Here is a 17,057-nt window from a genome sequence, read left to right on the forward strand (position 1 = left end):
GCTAATTGTTTTATGTTTTTGTAGAGATGGGATCTCACTGTTCCCCATGCTGGTCTCAAACTCCTAGGCTCAAGTGATCCTCCTGCCTCAGCCTCTCAAAGTGCTGGGACTACAGGTATGAGCCACTGCTTGGCTATTGCTCTTTTTCAAAAAGTTGTGGCTATTGTAGGTTAATTTGTACTTCCATATAAATATTATTTTATTTATTTATTTTTGAGACAGAATCTCACTCTGTTGCCTAGGCTGGAGTGCAGTGGTAGGATCTCAGCTCACTGCAACCTCCACCTCTCAGGTTCAAGCGATTCTTATGCCTCAGCCTCCCAAGTAGCTGGGATTACAGATGGGCACCACCATGCCTGGCTAAGCTTTGTATTTTTAGTGGAGACAGGGTTTTGCCATGTTTCCAAGGCTGGTCTTGAATTCCTAGCCTCATGTGATCCACCTGCCTTGGCCTCCTGAAGTGATGGGATTACAGGCCTAAGCCATTGCACCGGGTGCCATATACATTTTGGAATTAGCTTTTCTGTTTCTGTTGAGATTTTGACTGGGATTATATTGACTCTAAAGATGAATTTGGGGAGAATTAACATCTTGAGTATTCTGATCAAGGGACATGGTATATCTCTCCATTGAATTTTGGATCATCTTTGATTTCTTTCAGTAATTAGTTGTAGTTTTTACTGTATAGCTCTTGCACATATTTTTTTAGATTTATCTCTGAATATTTAATGTTTAGTATTGTTTTTAAAAATAATTTTCAGTCATGTATTGCTAATATGTAAATTACATCTAGATAAAGATTTTAATTTTTTTAGGTCTTATGGGTTATTTACATCTGTGCCTCCTGTTTGATCAGACAGCATATCTTGCATAATTAAAATACTTGAGGACTTACTTAGATTTATGTTATGTCTCAAAAAATGGCCTATGTTGTTAAATGTTTCATGTGCACTTTAAAAATAACACCCTTATATTTTGGGGGAAGTGTTCTATAAATGTTCATTAGATCAAGAAGTTACACAATGTTTAAATCACCTATCCTATAGTTCTTTCTGTTATTTATCATTTAAATATGATATCCTTTTAATAGAATCTCTGACTATAAATGTGGATTATTCTCTTTCTCTGTTCAGCTCTCTTAGTTCATGCTTTATGTATTTTGGAGCTCTGTTATTAGGGGCATAGATGTTTATGATTGACTCCTTTATCATTATATAATAATCTTCTTTATCCCTGGTAATCCTCATTGCTCTGAAGTATTTGTTGATATTAAAATAGCAACTCCAGCTTTATTTTTACTAGTGTTAGCTTAATATATCTTTTTCTACCCTTTTGCTTTTTGAAAAGGCTTTTGCTTTTAACCTGTTGGTGACTTTTTATTTAAGATGGGTTTCTTGTTTATACTACATAATGAGATTTGGTTTGTATCCATTCTAACAATCTATGCCTTTTAATTGGGATGCTTAGACCATTTATATATACTGTGATAATTGATATTAGTGAGTTTAAATGTTTGCTATTTTTCTCATCTATTTATTGCCCCTCTTTTTTTTTTCTGCTTTGTCTTGGGTTATTTTTATTATTCCATTTTGCCTCCTTTATTGGCTTATTTGTTATGCTCTCGAAGTTTTAACATTTTCTTTATGTTAGATTGTTTTTTTTTTTTTTTGAGATGAAATCCCGCTATGTTGCCCAGGCTAGAGTTCAGTGGCCATTCACAGGCATGACTATAGCACACTGTGGCTTTGAACTCTTGGCCTCAAGTGATCCTCCCACCTCAGAATTCCAAGTAGCTGGGACTACAGGTGTACGCCACCTCACCCGTGATATTCCTCACCTTTCCTCCTTTTCTCCTTTGTAGAGATGGGGGTCTCACTGTGTTCCCCAGGCCGGTCTTGAACTCCCGGGCTCACGTGATCCTCCTGCGTCGGTCTCCCACAGCATTGGGATTACAGGCATGAGCCACCGTGCCCAGCTTCTTGTTTCCTTTTCCTTTTCTTCTTTTTCCTTAGACTCCAGTTGTGTAGATTGGAAAATTCTAATTTTATTCTTTGAATTTCTTAGCTTTTCCTTCATATCTAAAAAAGTTTCTTGTTCTTTCCTTCTTCGTATTGAGTGATTTCCTCATTCTGATATCTCAGTTTGACCATTTTCTATTTATCCCAACCTATTGCATTGTATTTTTATTATTTTAATTATTATTTTTGTTTGTTTTAAAAAATGTTGTTTGTTCAAGTTTCATACTGCTAATATCTTTTCTTATGTTCTCTAATATATTAACTGGTTAATTTAGAAGTTCCCGGTTCTCTGTTCTGTTTATGTTGGAATCAGTAATTGAGATGTATTTGTCTTCTTGTGAAACAAATGCCTTGTTACTTTGGGCGGCGAACTCATTTTTTTTTCCTGGGGATACTGGCTGTCCTGTTAGGCAGTCTCTTAGAGGAGAAGGTTCAAAATGTCCAAACCTGATTGGCTCCAATGAGGTCTGGAGTGACTGTGTGTTCTTTTGGACAGAGCCCCGGGCACTGGAAAACAAATCATTCCTCCTCACCTCTCTAAACAACTCCACAGCTCAGACCTTCAGCTGTCACCTCAGAGGCAAGTATATAGAAAGAGGTATTTTCCAGAGTGTAATTTCCAAGCGTTTGGAGTTTGGAATAGGATCGGTGGGAAAAAAAAACTGCCAGAGGTTAGTTGGTAACTTAGGTTTTTCTTCAGCTTTGCACAAGTGCGGAATTTCAAGGCTGCTCTGCTTTGATTCCTGAAAACACCTGAATGAGACCTGAGTTTCCGTCTGTGTGGCAATCTTTGTTCTCAGGCTGTGGCAGGGGTGAAGGAAGTGCAAAAAGACCAACCATTCCTCTCCTGTATTACCTTCTTCCTGCTTGTTGAGTTGCCTTCTACTGTAGGTCAGAGCTGCCACACCACCTCTAAGAAAATAAGTTCAAAATATCCCTCCCTGCCGTGAGTCCATAAGAGTTTATTTGTTATTTTCCTATAGTTGTCTACTCTTGTGATCCTGGGAAAAGAGCCAACAGGTTGCCCAGAAATAAAAAAACAGAATTGTTTTTCAGTTTTTTTGTTTTTATTTATTTTTACTTTTTGAGACAGAATCATCTTGCTCTGTCGCTCAGGCTACGGTGCAGTGGCATAATCTCGATGCACTGCAACTTCTCCCTCCCAGGTTCAAGCAATTCTCCTGCCCGAGCCTCCTGAGTAGCCAGGATTATAGGCGTGGCCAATCTTGCCTGGCTAGTTTTTGTGTTTTTAGTGGAGATGGAGTTTCACCATGTTGGCCAGGCTGGTCTTGAACTCCTGACCTCAGGTGATCGGTTCGCCTTGGCTTCCCAGAGTGCTGGGATTACAGGTGTGAGCCACTGCAACTGGCCTCTTTTTCAGCTTTTTACGCATCATTTTAAGTTTATTTCTTTTAGGCATCATATTAACAATTTAAGATTTATTTTGTAATTTGTGAGTTTATCTCATTCATATATTTTAATTACTTTTATATTAGAACATATTTCATTTACACCGTTTTTCCTTCCACACCTCTCTCTTTTCTTTGGCATTCCAGCAAAACAAAAGTAAGAATTATTTAGTACCCAGAAGTGGAGATTTCATATACCTCTACTTAGGATTAGAAATGCCTGTTCTGTTACTTTTCATTAGAAGTAAAGGGTGCATCTCTCTCCATAAACTTGACAGGAATAATCAGATCACAGTTTTTCAAATGTAATCTTTTAAAATAAGAAGCGCGTTTGAACTTACTTCCCAAGTGGCACACAGGTTTGACTTATGATATAACCATTTGCCATTCTCATCTCTAGGGTATACTTCATCTCCTGGCTGAAAAAAAAAAAAGAATAAACGTAATTTATTTTATTTGTATCTGGGAATTAAAATGATAGAATTGGGACTTCCCAGCCTTTATAATTGTGAGCAATAAATGTCTATTGTTTCGAGATCACCCAGTCTAAAGTATTTTGTTGTAGTGGCTCAACTGGATTGAGATACCTGCCCATGCGCCCTGGGATACCCGTACCTGTTCTGTGAGCACTGTCCTCTCACTCTGTACAGCTGACACCTGCATCTGTTAGAGGACAGAGCTCAGGCTGCTGGGACTTGTGTACCTACTCAATTAGATGTCCCCAGGAATTTACACCCTGCTCCCCACACTGGGGCAGCCTTTGAGCTAAAGTTGCAAGTATCAATATTTGTTTCTTTGCCTCTTGACTGTGTATGAGAGGTGAACAACTTTGTCTCCAGAGCTTTCTATGACATTCAGCCCAAGTTGCTCTCTGCAGGAATTTGCTTTCTACTTCCCATCTGCTTAACCTCTTATTTTTCAGCCACATTTCCCCACTCCCTTATCAGTTTCCCTGGTTATACTTCAAACCAAATCACTCTTGCATACAGTCTCTTCATCTCAAGGTTTGCTTCTGAGGAACTCAACCTAAGGTGCCATTGCAACTGATGGTGCGCTGGACTGGGACAACGGCAGTAGAGAGGAAAAGAAGGGGACAGATTAGCACGTGGACGAGAAGTGAAACCTGCACGCCTTCATGTTGACTTGGAAATGAGGCGGCGTGGTGGGAGTGAGAGATATGAAGGAATCAAAGATGCTTCCTAGATCCCTTGGGTGGGTAGTGGTAACCATTTCCTGAGGCTGGGGCTAGGAATCTGGAACATCATTTTGGATGTTTTTTTTTCTTTTGAGGTGGAATCTCACTCTGTCACCCAGGCTGGAGTGCAGTGGCGCAATCTCAGCTCACTGCAACCTCTGCCTCCCAGGTTCAAGTGATTCTCCCACCTCAGCCTCCAGAGTAGCCAGGATTACAGGCATGCACCACCATGCCCAGCTCATTTTTTTGTACTTTTAGAGACGGGGTTTTACCATGTTGGTCACGCTGGTCTTGAACTCCTGACCTCATGATCTGCCCACCTTGGCCTCCCAAAATGCTGGGATTACAGGCGTGAGCCACTGCACCTGGCCCCTCATTTTGGATATTTTGACTCTGAAATGGCCATTAGACATTCAAATGGATATTGAAGGAGGCAGCTGAACAGAGAAGTCAGGAGATCAGAGAGAGGTCATAGTTACAGACAAAATTTGGGTGACATTAGCATGTAAAATGATCTTAAATCCACATGACTGGATTAAGTCACCTATAGAGAGTGTGTAGCTAGTAAGACAAGAATATTGAGGGCAGAGGACTGGGCATAACAACATTTGGAGGCTGGCAGAGAAGAAGCTGCCATAGATCATGAGAGGGTCATGAGATGTCACGAACTCCATGGGAAGAAAATGTTTACAGAAGGAGGTGGTACTCAACTGTATTGAAAGAGATGAAATAATAGGAGGAAAAATGTCTATTGAATTTGGCAGTATGAAAGTCTTTGTTGACTTTGGTAATAGAAATTTTCTTGTTGGGAATTGCTATGGTTTCAGTATGTCCCCCAGAATTCATGTGTTAGAAACTTAATCCTCAGTGCCAGTGTGTGGGGAGGTGGGGGCTTAATGGGAGTCATTGTCATGGATTCATGGCATTGTCAAAAGGGCTCAGGCAAGGAGGGGTTCTCTCTTGCGCTCTTTGCCCTTTCTCTTTCCATCATGTGATGACATAGCAAGAATGCCCTTGTGAGGTGCTGGCACTTTGGTCTTGGACTCTCCAGCCTCCAGAGCTCTCAGCCAATACATTTCTGTTTATTATCTATCACCCAGTGTCAGGCATTCTTATTTTTTTCCTTTTAAAGGAACTGTTTCTGAATCATAGCATTCTTTTTCTATTGTAGTTTTGTGTTTGTTTTTGAGACAAGGTCTCACTCTGCCGCCCAGGCATGATCCCTTGATCTCTCTCTCTCTCTCTTTTCTTTTTTCTTTCTTTCTTTTTTTTTTTTTTTTTTTGAGACAGGGTCTTTCTCTGTCACCCAGGCTAGAGTGCATTGGCACAATCTTGGCTCACTGCACCTGCCACCTCCCCAGCTCAAGCGATCCTCCAGCCTTCATCTCCCAAGTAGCTGAGACCACAGGCACATGCCACTGGCTAATTTTTTTGTATTTTTTGTAGAGAGGAGTTTTGCCATGTTGCCCAGGCTTGTCTCAAACTCCTGGGGTCAAGGGATCTGCCAGCCTCGGCCTCCCAAAGTACTGGGACTACAGTGTGAGCCACTGCGTCCTGCTGACCCTACAACAAACAAACAAACAAACAAACACCAAAAACATGTCATACTTTAGCTTCAAATATTGATTTCCCAATTATAGGTTCGATTGGGAGGTAATGTCGCTATATTGTGTTGTTTCTCACTATTGAAGTTTTACCTTCTGTGCCTTTGATCCCATCAAAAATAAGAATAGAAATTAACTGTCTTCTCCAAAAGTATGTAAATGTTATTAGTCACAGAAAAGTAAATTTTATTTTCTCACTTTAAATACAGTCATGCAGTGCATAATGACATTTTGGTCAATAACGGACTGCGTGTGTGATGGGGGCCCATAAGATTATAATAGAGTTTAACATTCCTGTCACCTACTGACATCACAGCCATCATATTTGTGGTGTTGCCAGTGTAAGTAAACCTACTGTGCTGCCAGGTATATAAAAGTAGAGCACACGTGATCATGTACAGTATATCATACTTGATAGTAAACAACTTCTGTTTTTACTGTGTATACAACTTATGCATTTGCTCTTCTATACTTTATCATAATTTTAGAGTGTTATTCCTTCTACTTTAAAAAAATGTTAACTGTAAAACAGCCCCAGGCAGGTCTTTCAGGAAGGATTCCAGAAGAAGACATTGTTGTCAGAGGCAATGGCAACTCCTTGCTTGTTATTGCCCCGGAAGCACTTCCAGTGGGGCAGGATGTGGACCTGGAAGACAGTGGTACTGATGATCCTGACCCTGTGTAGGTCTAGACTCATGTGTGTGGTTGTGTCTTAGTTTTTAACAAAAAAGTTTAAAAAAGTTTAATAGACAAGAGCTTATACAATAAGAATAGAAAGAAAGAACATTTTTATACAGCTGTACAGCATGCTTGTTTTATTCATGTTATTAAAAAAGTAATTATTAGTGTCATTACTAAGAATGATTACAAAGAACCAAAAAGTTAAAAAAATTAAAACGTTTACCAGGCAAAAAGTTACAATAAGCTAATGTTAATTTATTATCGAAGGAAAGGTATGCTTTGATTAACTTAGTGTACCCTAAGTGTGCGGTGTTTATAAAGTCTCCAGTCATGTACAGTCATGACCTAGGCCTTCACATTCACTCACCACTCACTCCCTGACTCACCTAATTTCTAATCCTGCAAGGTCCATTCATGGTAAGTGCCAGGCATAGGTGTATCATATCTTTTATGGCATATTTTTACTGTACCTTTTCTGTGTTTAGATATGTTTATATACACAAATATTTACCACTGTGTAACAATTGCTTGTGGTATTCAGAGGAGTAACATGCTGTGCAGGTTTATAGCCTAGGGGCAGCCAGCTGGGCTATCTAGCCTAAATCTGTAATAGGCTACACCATCTAGGCCCAATGTGCTTGTGTTTTATTCATGTTATTACAGGAGTAGTACCATCTACCATGGTAAATGAAACCTTACCACCTAGGGCTGTGTAAGGACACTCTATATGATGTTTGCTGAACAACAGAGCTGCCTAATGATGCATTTCTCAGAATGCATCCCATTGCTAAGCAACACATGTACACTGGGTCTTTCCAAATTTTTAAGACTTAGGTTGGAAATCTGACATTTGAACAAGAGTCAACATTAACAAAGTGAGGATAAGGGCTGAGATGGTGACTGTGTGAGTGGGAAGAAGGGCGTGTGTCTCGATGCTGGGCTACAGGAGACTACATGTTGGTTTGATGCAGAGAGCTTAAACCATAGTTGTAAAAACATGGTGTAATAGAAATTGCATGGAATTAAAAAAAATCAAGGAACTTGGAAACCAAGCCTGAGTCTGTTCACACAATCTTCTCAGGCATTTGTCAGCGTAGGGCAGTACTGTGATCTGTGGTAACAAAACCCCACAATTCTCTGTGGTGCTAAATGATAAGCTAGCTTCATGCACATAGCTATTGGCTCATGGTTGTTGGGGTGCCGAGACCTAACCTTTAGGCATCTGAACTCACCTTAAAGGCCATGGGTAATTCAATGATGTAAAGATCCACGTAATCTAGCTGGAGGACCCTGAGTGTCCTCTCCAGGCTTGGGCGGACCATCTCTGGGACATGATTTGTAGCCCATAGCTAAAAGAATCAAAGAAGGATAATTAACGAATGTCTACATGATTTTTACAATCTTGTAACCATTTTTCTTTGTAAAGCACTTATACACATTTTTTTTTTTGAGATAGGGATCTCAGTATGTTGCCCAGGCTGTACTCCTAGGCTCAAGCGATCCACCCACTCGGCCTCCCAAAGCGCTGGGATTCCAGGCATCAGCCACTGCGCCTGGCCCCTCGTACACATATTATGCACATATTTCATTTCACGAAAATATGTTTATGGTGCAGTGTCATCTGAGTATAGGATGAGCTGATAAAACTCTTGACACTCAGAGCCTAGCTTGAGAGCTTGTTTGGAGGTTCTAGCAGAAGAGTGCAGCTACTCATATACCCTTGACCTAAAAACCCTCCTCCTCCATCGGGGAAAGTCGTCCTCTTCCACTGAGAGTGCAGCTTTGAGAGGTACAATTGCCTAGACAGCCAGATCAGCTGAATTAGCCCTGGTGATCAATGGGGTGACAGATGTTGCGGCCAGATCACCCTCACATCCCCAGACATAATTTTATTCACATTAGTACAAGAGACTCACAGATCCTCTTGACCACACAGTACCTAATTTGATGGCAGTCTCCCCCATTTCCGGGTGAATTTCCTAATCAACCCTTAATGCTTGCATTATTCCTCATCGTCTCACTAGGGTTACACAGTGTTCTAGACGTCCTGACCTAGCCGGATTCTTTATTGTCATGCCACTCTGATAAAAGATGTGTTTCCAATGAGCAAGGACTATGGTTATGTGTGTGGCTTCACTGGGTCCTTCACATTGTGACAGGTGGTGTGGAAGGCTGGCCACATTTTAAAGTAGGGCATAGATTTAGATTTGCTTTCACTGATCTTTTGTTCCTGTTTGGCCCTACTTAGACCCCAGAGCAATCTCTAAGAAATGACTCTTTCATTAAGGCATTACGTAATGAAGGATCAAGGCTTGGTTGATCCTATTGGAGCTTGTGTACCCTTAGGGATCTGAGACATATGGTGCCAAGGTTGCTCATACCCACAGGACAAATTAGTATGTCTTTCGGAATATCAGTTTTGCTCACAGATTTTTTTTGGGATAAAAGTTTAGAATCCTTTCCTCTCTCCCCTCCCCTCCCCTCCCCTCCCCTCCTCTCCCCTCTCCTCTTCTCCTTTTCTCTTTTTAGTGACAGAGTTTTGCTCTGTCACCCAGGCTGGAGCACAGTGGCTTGACCTCGGCTCACTGCAACCTCCGCCTCCTGGGTTCAAGTGATTATCCTGCCTCAGCCTCCCAAGTGGCTGGGACTACAGGCACCTGGCACTATGCCTGGCTGATTTTTGTATTTTTAGTAGAGATGGGGTTTCAGCATGTTGACCAGGCTGGTCACGAACCTCTGACCTCAAGTGATCCTCCTGCCTCTGCCTTCCAAAGTGTTGGGATTACAGGCGTGAGCCACTGCACTCGGCCTGAATCATACTGTTTTTTGGTCACAAGACAGGGTGAGCAAAATTGGTAAAATCTGATTTTTTTTCCTCTGTTGGACAATGATTTTTTTCTTGACTTAAAAACACAGAGAAAATTTAACATGAAGACAGTAATGGAAAAATGTGTTACATGGGTTTTGATTGCTATGGTGGGTCCCTTTGCTGTTACTGTTGCAATCCTATGTAAGTGGAAATTCTGTTTGCTATTTTAATTCACTTTTTTTTTCATTCCTGAAGGTATTTTAATTTACATTTATTCAGCAAACACACATAGTATTAGCTTTGTGCCAGGTTCTATATGAGTGCTTTGTAAATGTGAACTCATAACAACTCTATGAAATAGTTGATATTATTATCCCCATTTTACAGAGAGAAAAACTGAGATCCAGAAATGCTAGGCAGCTCAGCCAATAGTGACAGATCTGGACTTCTGACCTGGGCAGTCTTACACCAGTCTGTGCACATAATTGCCCCCATATTGCCCCTCAGCTGCTGCTGAGCTGCAGTGAAAACAATCCTGATAAGGTGAAAGCAACCGAACATTACATGAACTCAGTTGCACACACTCTGTCTGTTTACTTAAGTAAACACTAGGCTGGGCGTGGTGGCTCACACCTGTAATCCCAGCACTTTGGGAGGCCGAGATGGGCGGATCACGAGGTCAGGAGTTCAAGAGCAGCTTGGCCAAGATAGTGAAACCCTGTCTCTACTAAAAATACAAAAATTAGACTGGCATGGTGGTGCATGCCTGTAGTCCCACCTACTCTGGAGGCTAAGGCAGGAGAATCTCTTGAACCCGGCAGGTGGAGGTTGTAGTGAGCCAAGATAGTGCCACTGCACTCCAGCCCGGGCAACAGAATGAGACGCTGTCTCACAAAATAAATAAATAAATAAATAAAACAGTAAACACTCATATTTTTCCCAAGTGTGCTTTATTAGACACAGCCCATATTGACATTATATATGTACGAATATTGCTTTCTCTTCACAACTGTACTTTTTGGACAATTTAAAGAATTAAAGGACAATTTAAAGCATGTTTTAACCACCTTTTTCTTGCATGATAACTTTATCATGGTGAAAAATGACTCACGTAATATGAGTCATATGGCTTTTGGATTGGCGACTTTAAGAGCTTGTTGTTTTGATTTATGTTTGTTTGCTTTTATTAAACAATATCTATTGGTTCTAAAAATGAATATCATTCCTGAGTTAATTACATTTGCTCAAATACTTTATTTTTTCTTTTTTTGAGATAGGGTCTTACTCTGTCACCCAAACTGGAGGGCAGTGATGTGAACATGACTCATTGCAGCCTCGACCTCCCTGGCTCATGCCATCCTCCCGCCTCAGCCTCCCAAGTAGCTGGGACTACAGGTGCAAGCTACCGTGCCTGGCTATTTTTTTTATTTTTTGTAGAGACAGGGTTTTGCCATGTTACCCAGGCTGGTCTTGAACTCTTGAGCTCAAGCAAAACACCTGCCTCAGACTCCCAAAGTGCTGGGATTACAGGCGTGAGACACTGCACCCAGCCAAATACTTTTTTAAAACCCCCTTTCTCTTCCTGAAATGCTACTCTGCTTACTTCTCCCAAGCTAATGAATAATTTGTTAATATAATACAAGAATGTTGAAAATCCTGTTTTGCATGATTTTGGTGTCATTTTAACACTTATCTTTTAAACAAACAAACTCAAACTGTTATTATTGAGTCCTGCATACTCATGAGTGCAAATACACACACACACGCGCGCTCGCGCGCACACACGCGGAAGATGAATAATAAAATGAACACCTGAAACCTCCTCACTGTCCCCAGTGGAGACTGAAGGCAAGATCTCACCTTTCCACAGTAGAAGATGTCTTCCCTCTGCACCTTTCCTTCTGCTATCTTCTCCCTGATGGCCTCCCCAACTTCGTGTTCATTTTTGTAGACGTAGGCCCCATCAAAGTGTCGGTACCCTATGTCGATAGCAACCTTCACCGATATTGCACAGGCTCCCTTAGGGGTCTGAAGTGACAAACAGGTTGGGTTTGGGGAAAAGAGAAATGGTCTTTCCTTTAATCATCATTAATCAGGACATTTTGCACATACATTCCTTTACAGCTGAAATGGAAGATTCTCAATTCCTGGCTGTTGTGATTGGAAGATGGTGTTCAGCAACAGGAGAAACTGACCTCCCAGGAGCCTCCTCTCCCTCCATTTGTCCCAGGTCTGCCTTCAGCTTTGTGGTGTCAAAAATGTGATTTGATCAATAGTTCCTGTGACAGGAGAATTCGTGGAAGCCTTTTTATAAAAGGGCATAAGCTGATTGAAGAAAGCTAGATTATAAATCAAAAGGTTGGGCAAACAAATTGAGATGTATGCACAGAATGGAGTACTCCTCAGTAATAAAAAGGAATGACATGGGCCTGATGCAGTGGCTCACACCTGTAATCCCAGGACTTTGGGAGGCCGAGGCAGAAGGATTGCTTGAGGCCAGGAGTTTGAGACCAGCCTGGACAACATAGGGAGACCCCATGTGTACAAAAAGACAAAGTAATTAGCTGGGTATGGTGGCATGTGCCTGTAGTCCCAGCTACTCGGGAGGGTAAGGTGGGGGGATTGCTTGAGCCTGGAGTTCAAGGCTGCAGTGAGCCATGATCATGCCACTGTATTCCAGCCTGAGCAACAGAGATAGACCTGTCTCAAAAAAAAAAAAAAAAAAAAAAAAGAAAGAAAAGAAAAAAAGAAGTGAAGCATTGATGACAACACATAGTATGGATGAATCTCAAAATAATTATGCTGAGTGAAAGAAGCCAGGCCAAAAAGTATAAATGCTTTAGTTTTTCTCTTCTAGCATTTTATGTAAGTGGAATTATAGTCTATGATGACAGACACAGGTCAGTGGTTGCCTGGGGTCAGGAGCCTGGGGAAGTATGGGTGGGAGGAGGGATTACGAAGGGGCATGAGAAAGCCTATACAGATGATTGATATGTTCATTATTTGGATTGTAGTGATGGTGTCACAGATGTACATATGTCAGACTCATCAAATTGTATACTTTATTTATTTATTTTTTGTTTTTGAGACGGAGTTTCGCTCTTGTTACCCAGGCTGGAGTGCAATGGCGTGATCTCGGCTCACCGCAACCTCTGCCTCCTGGGTTCAGGCAATTCTCCTGCCTCAGCCTCCTGAGTAGCTGGGATTACAGGCACACGCCACCATGCCCAGCTAATTTTTTGTATTTTTAGTAGAGACGGGGTTTCACCATGTTGACCAGGATGGTCTTGATCTCTTGACCTCGTGATCCACCTGCCTCGGCCTCCCACAGTGCTGGGATTACAGGCTTGAGCCACCACGCCCGGCCAAATTGTATACTTTAAATATGGGCTGTTTATTACATGTCAGTTATATCTCAATAAAACTGAAGAAAAAATATCATTGAGGAACATTTTATGTTTTAGGATATATTTTAATAAAATTTGGTAGCTACATCTTTGTTCATTTTATTAACCCACATTAAACATAAGAATGAGTATATCCTATCCCCTGAACATTGGTTTTTGATTTGCTATAGTTTGATTATTTTTGTCCTCTCCAAAACACATGTTGAAACTTAATCTCCAATGTAACAAACAGTGTTGGGAGGCGGGGCCTAGTGGGAGGGGTTTAGGATTAATGCCACCATAAAAAGGGCTTGTAAGAGTGGGTTCTCCCTCTTCTGTCATGTGAGTAATGGCATTTCTCCCCTCCAGAGAATGCAGCATTCAAGATATAGCCTTGGAAGCAGAGAGACTGGGCCCTAACATGCTGGCATCTTGATCTTGGACTTTCCAGCCTCCAGAACTGTAAGAAAATAAACTTTTGTTCTTTGTCAGTTACCGAGTCTCAGGTATTCTCAGTGATTTATCAGTATACCCAGTCTCTCAGAGACACCATTTTCCAGATTTCACATAAATCACTGTGCTTCAGTTATGATGACATTTAAATAATATGAATGTGTTTTCATTTTAGTTACATTTTTTTCTTAATAAGAAACAGCAATGAGATTTCCCTGAAGACAAACATCTAGTCTCATTAAATGTAATTTTCAAAGCATCTTTTAGAGAGTGTGTGTGTGAGAGGGTAAATTCTGTTTTCTGATTTGTACTGACTTCATATTGAAGGGTGATTGTTCTGATCTTGGTCAACAAATATTGGTAACTACTTGTGCTTTCTTCAGTGTTCTAACCAAATGCTGGACAAATCACATCAGACAGGTGAACTCTGGTCCTCGGCTATTGATTTGGTGTAGGCTGAGTGAGAGAAGAAATCTGAAATATATTTCTAGTGACTTTATAGTCCTGGGCAGGAAATAGAAAGCCTTGGGAACATATATTGTATTTTTTCCCCCTGCTTCAGTTGAAAGTCATCACTATAGAGAAGATAAGAGGATATGAAAAATAAACAAACTAGCTACATAGATGATATTATAAGATTCTGTCACAAATATCAAATAGCTTGGAAAAGGAAACATACATTCCAGGAATGTTAGCGATATTTCATTAACTAACAACATGATGAATAGGACTTGGACAGTAATTGAGTCAAAAGACCAGAAAAAAACCTGTGAAATGAGATGTTATAAATGACAAGTGTGACAACTAAAGTACAGTGGGAAGGGGACGTGAGGCGTGGTGTCTAGAAATTTACAAAGAAGAAAATAAACATATTGCTTTCATTCTCAAGTATCTACATTTCTTCCTTCTCCTCCTCCTCCTCCTCTTCCTCCTTCTTCGTCTTCCTTCTTCCTCCTTCATTCTTCTTCCTCCTCCTCCTCCTCCTTCTTCTTCCTCTTCTTTCTTCTTCTTCTTTCTTTCTTCTTCTTTTCTTTCTTTCTTTCTCTTTCTTTCTTCTTCTTCCTTCCTTTCTTCTTTCTTTCTTTCTTTTCTTTTCTTTCTTTCTTTCTTTCTTTTTCTTTTCTTTTCTTCTTTCTTTCTTTCTTTTTCTTTCTTTCTTTCTTCTTCTTTTTCTTTTCTTTTCCTTTCTTTTCTTTTCTTTTCTTTCTTCTTTTGGGTTTCTGTCACCCAGGCTGAAGTGCAATGGCATGATTACAGCTCACTGAAGCCTCAGCCTCCTGTGCTCAAGTGATTCTTCCACCTTAGCCTCCCGAGTTGGTGGGACTACAGGTGTATGCCACCATGCCCAGCTAACTTTTTTGTAGAGATGGAGTTTTGCCATGTTGCCCATGCTGGTTTCAAACTCCTGGGCTCGAGTGATCCTCCTGCCTTGGCCTCCCTCTACATATTATCAATATATGAAGCTTAATACTAGATGGTAAATAGAATCTCAGAAACATCGCTGAGATTTTATGGGCTGGAACTGATCATTTAAATGAAGAGCTAAAGTACACAATGAAGGGAACCCCAGACAAATGCATATTAAAGTAGGGACTTGTATTTTCAAAAATTAACCCAAAAAATGAAGTACAGAAGAGAGCATTTAGGATAAAGAAAGTATGGTGAGGCGTGGTGGCTCACGCCTGTAATCCCAGAACTTTGGGAGGCCATGGTGGGCGATCACCTTAGGTCAGAAGTTCAAGACCAGCCTGGCCAACATGGTGAAACCCCGTCTCTACTAAAAAATACAAAAATTAGCCAGGTGTGGTAGTGGGCACCTGTAATCCCAGCTACTCGAGAGGCTGAGGCAGGAGAATTGCTTGAACACAGGAGGCAGAGGTTGCAGTGAGCTGAGATCATACCACTGCACTCCAGCCTGGGCGACAAAGCAAGAAAAAAAAAAATGGTAAAGGGAAGGGCCAAAGTAGGAGTATAGTCTACCATGGTGTTGCATATATGGGTGATGACTCATTTAATCATTATGGTACAGAAGCAAGTTATAGTAGTGAAATCTTCAATTATTCAGCTTTCACCAGGGAATCTCTTCTAAAAGCTGGATATTTACTTACAGATATTTACTATTTACTTATTTATTTATATGTTTATATTTCTATACTTGCTGAAAAATATTGTCTCTCAGAAGGCAGAAGCAGCAGTGAGATGTATTACCATTTTGGACTTAATTCTATTCAATATGGAGGAACTACTTGGGAATATGAACATGAGGACCACGCTTAGTAATCCTTAAATGTAGCATAAAGGAATTCTACATAAATTCTGACCTTTTTTAAAGGAAACACAGCTTTGAAAAAAATCAGAAAGATCAAATAGGATACCACATAAATGATATGATAGGAGAATCTAAAATATAAAAATTTGATCCACAATTAAGGACAATCTCACTGAACAGTAAAACAAAAAGTTTGGTTTTCTCAAATGACTGACAGCATCCTCTTCCATTTAAGAAAATTTAAAATGCTAATTAGGCCAGGTGTGGTGGCACACCTGTAATCCCAGCGCTTGGGAGGCTGAGGTGGGAGGATTGCTTGAGCCCAGGAGTTTGAGACCAGCCTAGGCAACATAGTGAAACCCCATCTCTATAAAAAATACAGAAATTAGCCCTGTCTGGTGGCTCGCTTGAACCTGGAAGGCAGAGGTTGCAGGGATTTGTAATCAAACCACTGCACTTCAGCCTGGGTGACAGAGCAAGACCCTGTCTCAAAAAAACAGAAAAAAGAAGCTGAATTAAAACTTTTTAAAAAATTGCCATAAAAGCGCTGAAAAGACAGCAGGCATTTATTAAATCAAGCTAAATTTTATGGGAAAGTCTAAATGCAGAAGTGAGAGGTTCAGGAGATGAAAAAGGAAAGTAAAAACACTCCCTAAAAGGCTATGACCACCCAGTCCCTGGGAGAATTCATAACCTATGTAGCCAGAGTCTGATGACCAGTTTCATGTGGCCACTGAGTAGCAGTGCCTCTAGGAAACCTGGAGCAAACACACACACATGCTCTCTGAAAGAAAATATTTGTTTTTCACCCTTTGGTGCATGCTCACAAATACTTTTTAAAAAATAATATTAACCTGCACACAGTTGAAGAATTTAGATACCCCAGAAAACAAAGTTCCATAAAGGAAGACAGGAAGAAACAATTGACAGCCTAAACAGAATTATAGATCGTAATATTGGAACTATCATTAGAATGAAATTGGACCTGTATCTTACACCATACACAAAAAGTCAACTCAAAGTGGAGTAAAGATTTTTAAAACCAGAAACTATAAAACTCCTAGAAGAAAACATAAGGGGAAAAAGCATCATGACATTGGGGTAGGCTATGATATCTTGGATATGACACTGAAAGCACAAGAAACAAAAGTAAAAATAGGTTGTTAGGACTGCATCAAGCTAAATAGCCTCTGCACAGAAAAGGAAACACTCAATAGAGTGAAAAAGCAACCT

The 17,057-nt window shown here is 40.6% G+C and overlaps 1 protein-coding gene across 3 annotated transcripts in view; it reads right to left on the bottom strand.

Moving 5' to 3' along the window:
* Positions 1 to 17,057, bottom strand: part of AKR1D1 (aldo-keto reductase family 1 member D1) — a 44,007-nt gene that overhangs the window by 15,755 nt on the left and 11,195 nt on the right. For all 3 annotated transcript variants that reach the window (XM_032275872.1, XM_032275873.1, XM_032275874.1), the window contains exons 2-4: positions 11,577 to 11,744; positions 8,140 to 8,256; positions 3,769 to 3,846 (exon numbers count right to left, since the gene is read on the bottom strand). In XM_032275872.1, coding sequence (XP_032131763.1) covers positions 3,769 to 3,846; positions 8,140 to 8,256; positions 11,577 to 11,744 — 363 coding nt within the window. The remainder of the gene's footprint in view (positions 1 to 3,768; positions 3,847 to 8,139; positions 8,257 to 11,576; positions 11,745 to 17,057) is intronic.

This window comes from Sapajus apella, unplaced genomic scaffold (genome assembly GCF_009761245.1).
Source record: "Sapajus apella isolate SASKATOON/1434 unplaced genomic scaffold, GSC_monkey_1.0 scaffold7, whole genome shotgun sequence".
Classification (NCBI taxonomy): Eukaryota; Metazoa; Chordata; class Mammalia; order Primates; family Cebidae; genus Sapajus; species Sapajus apella.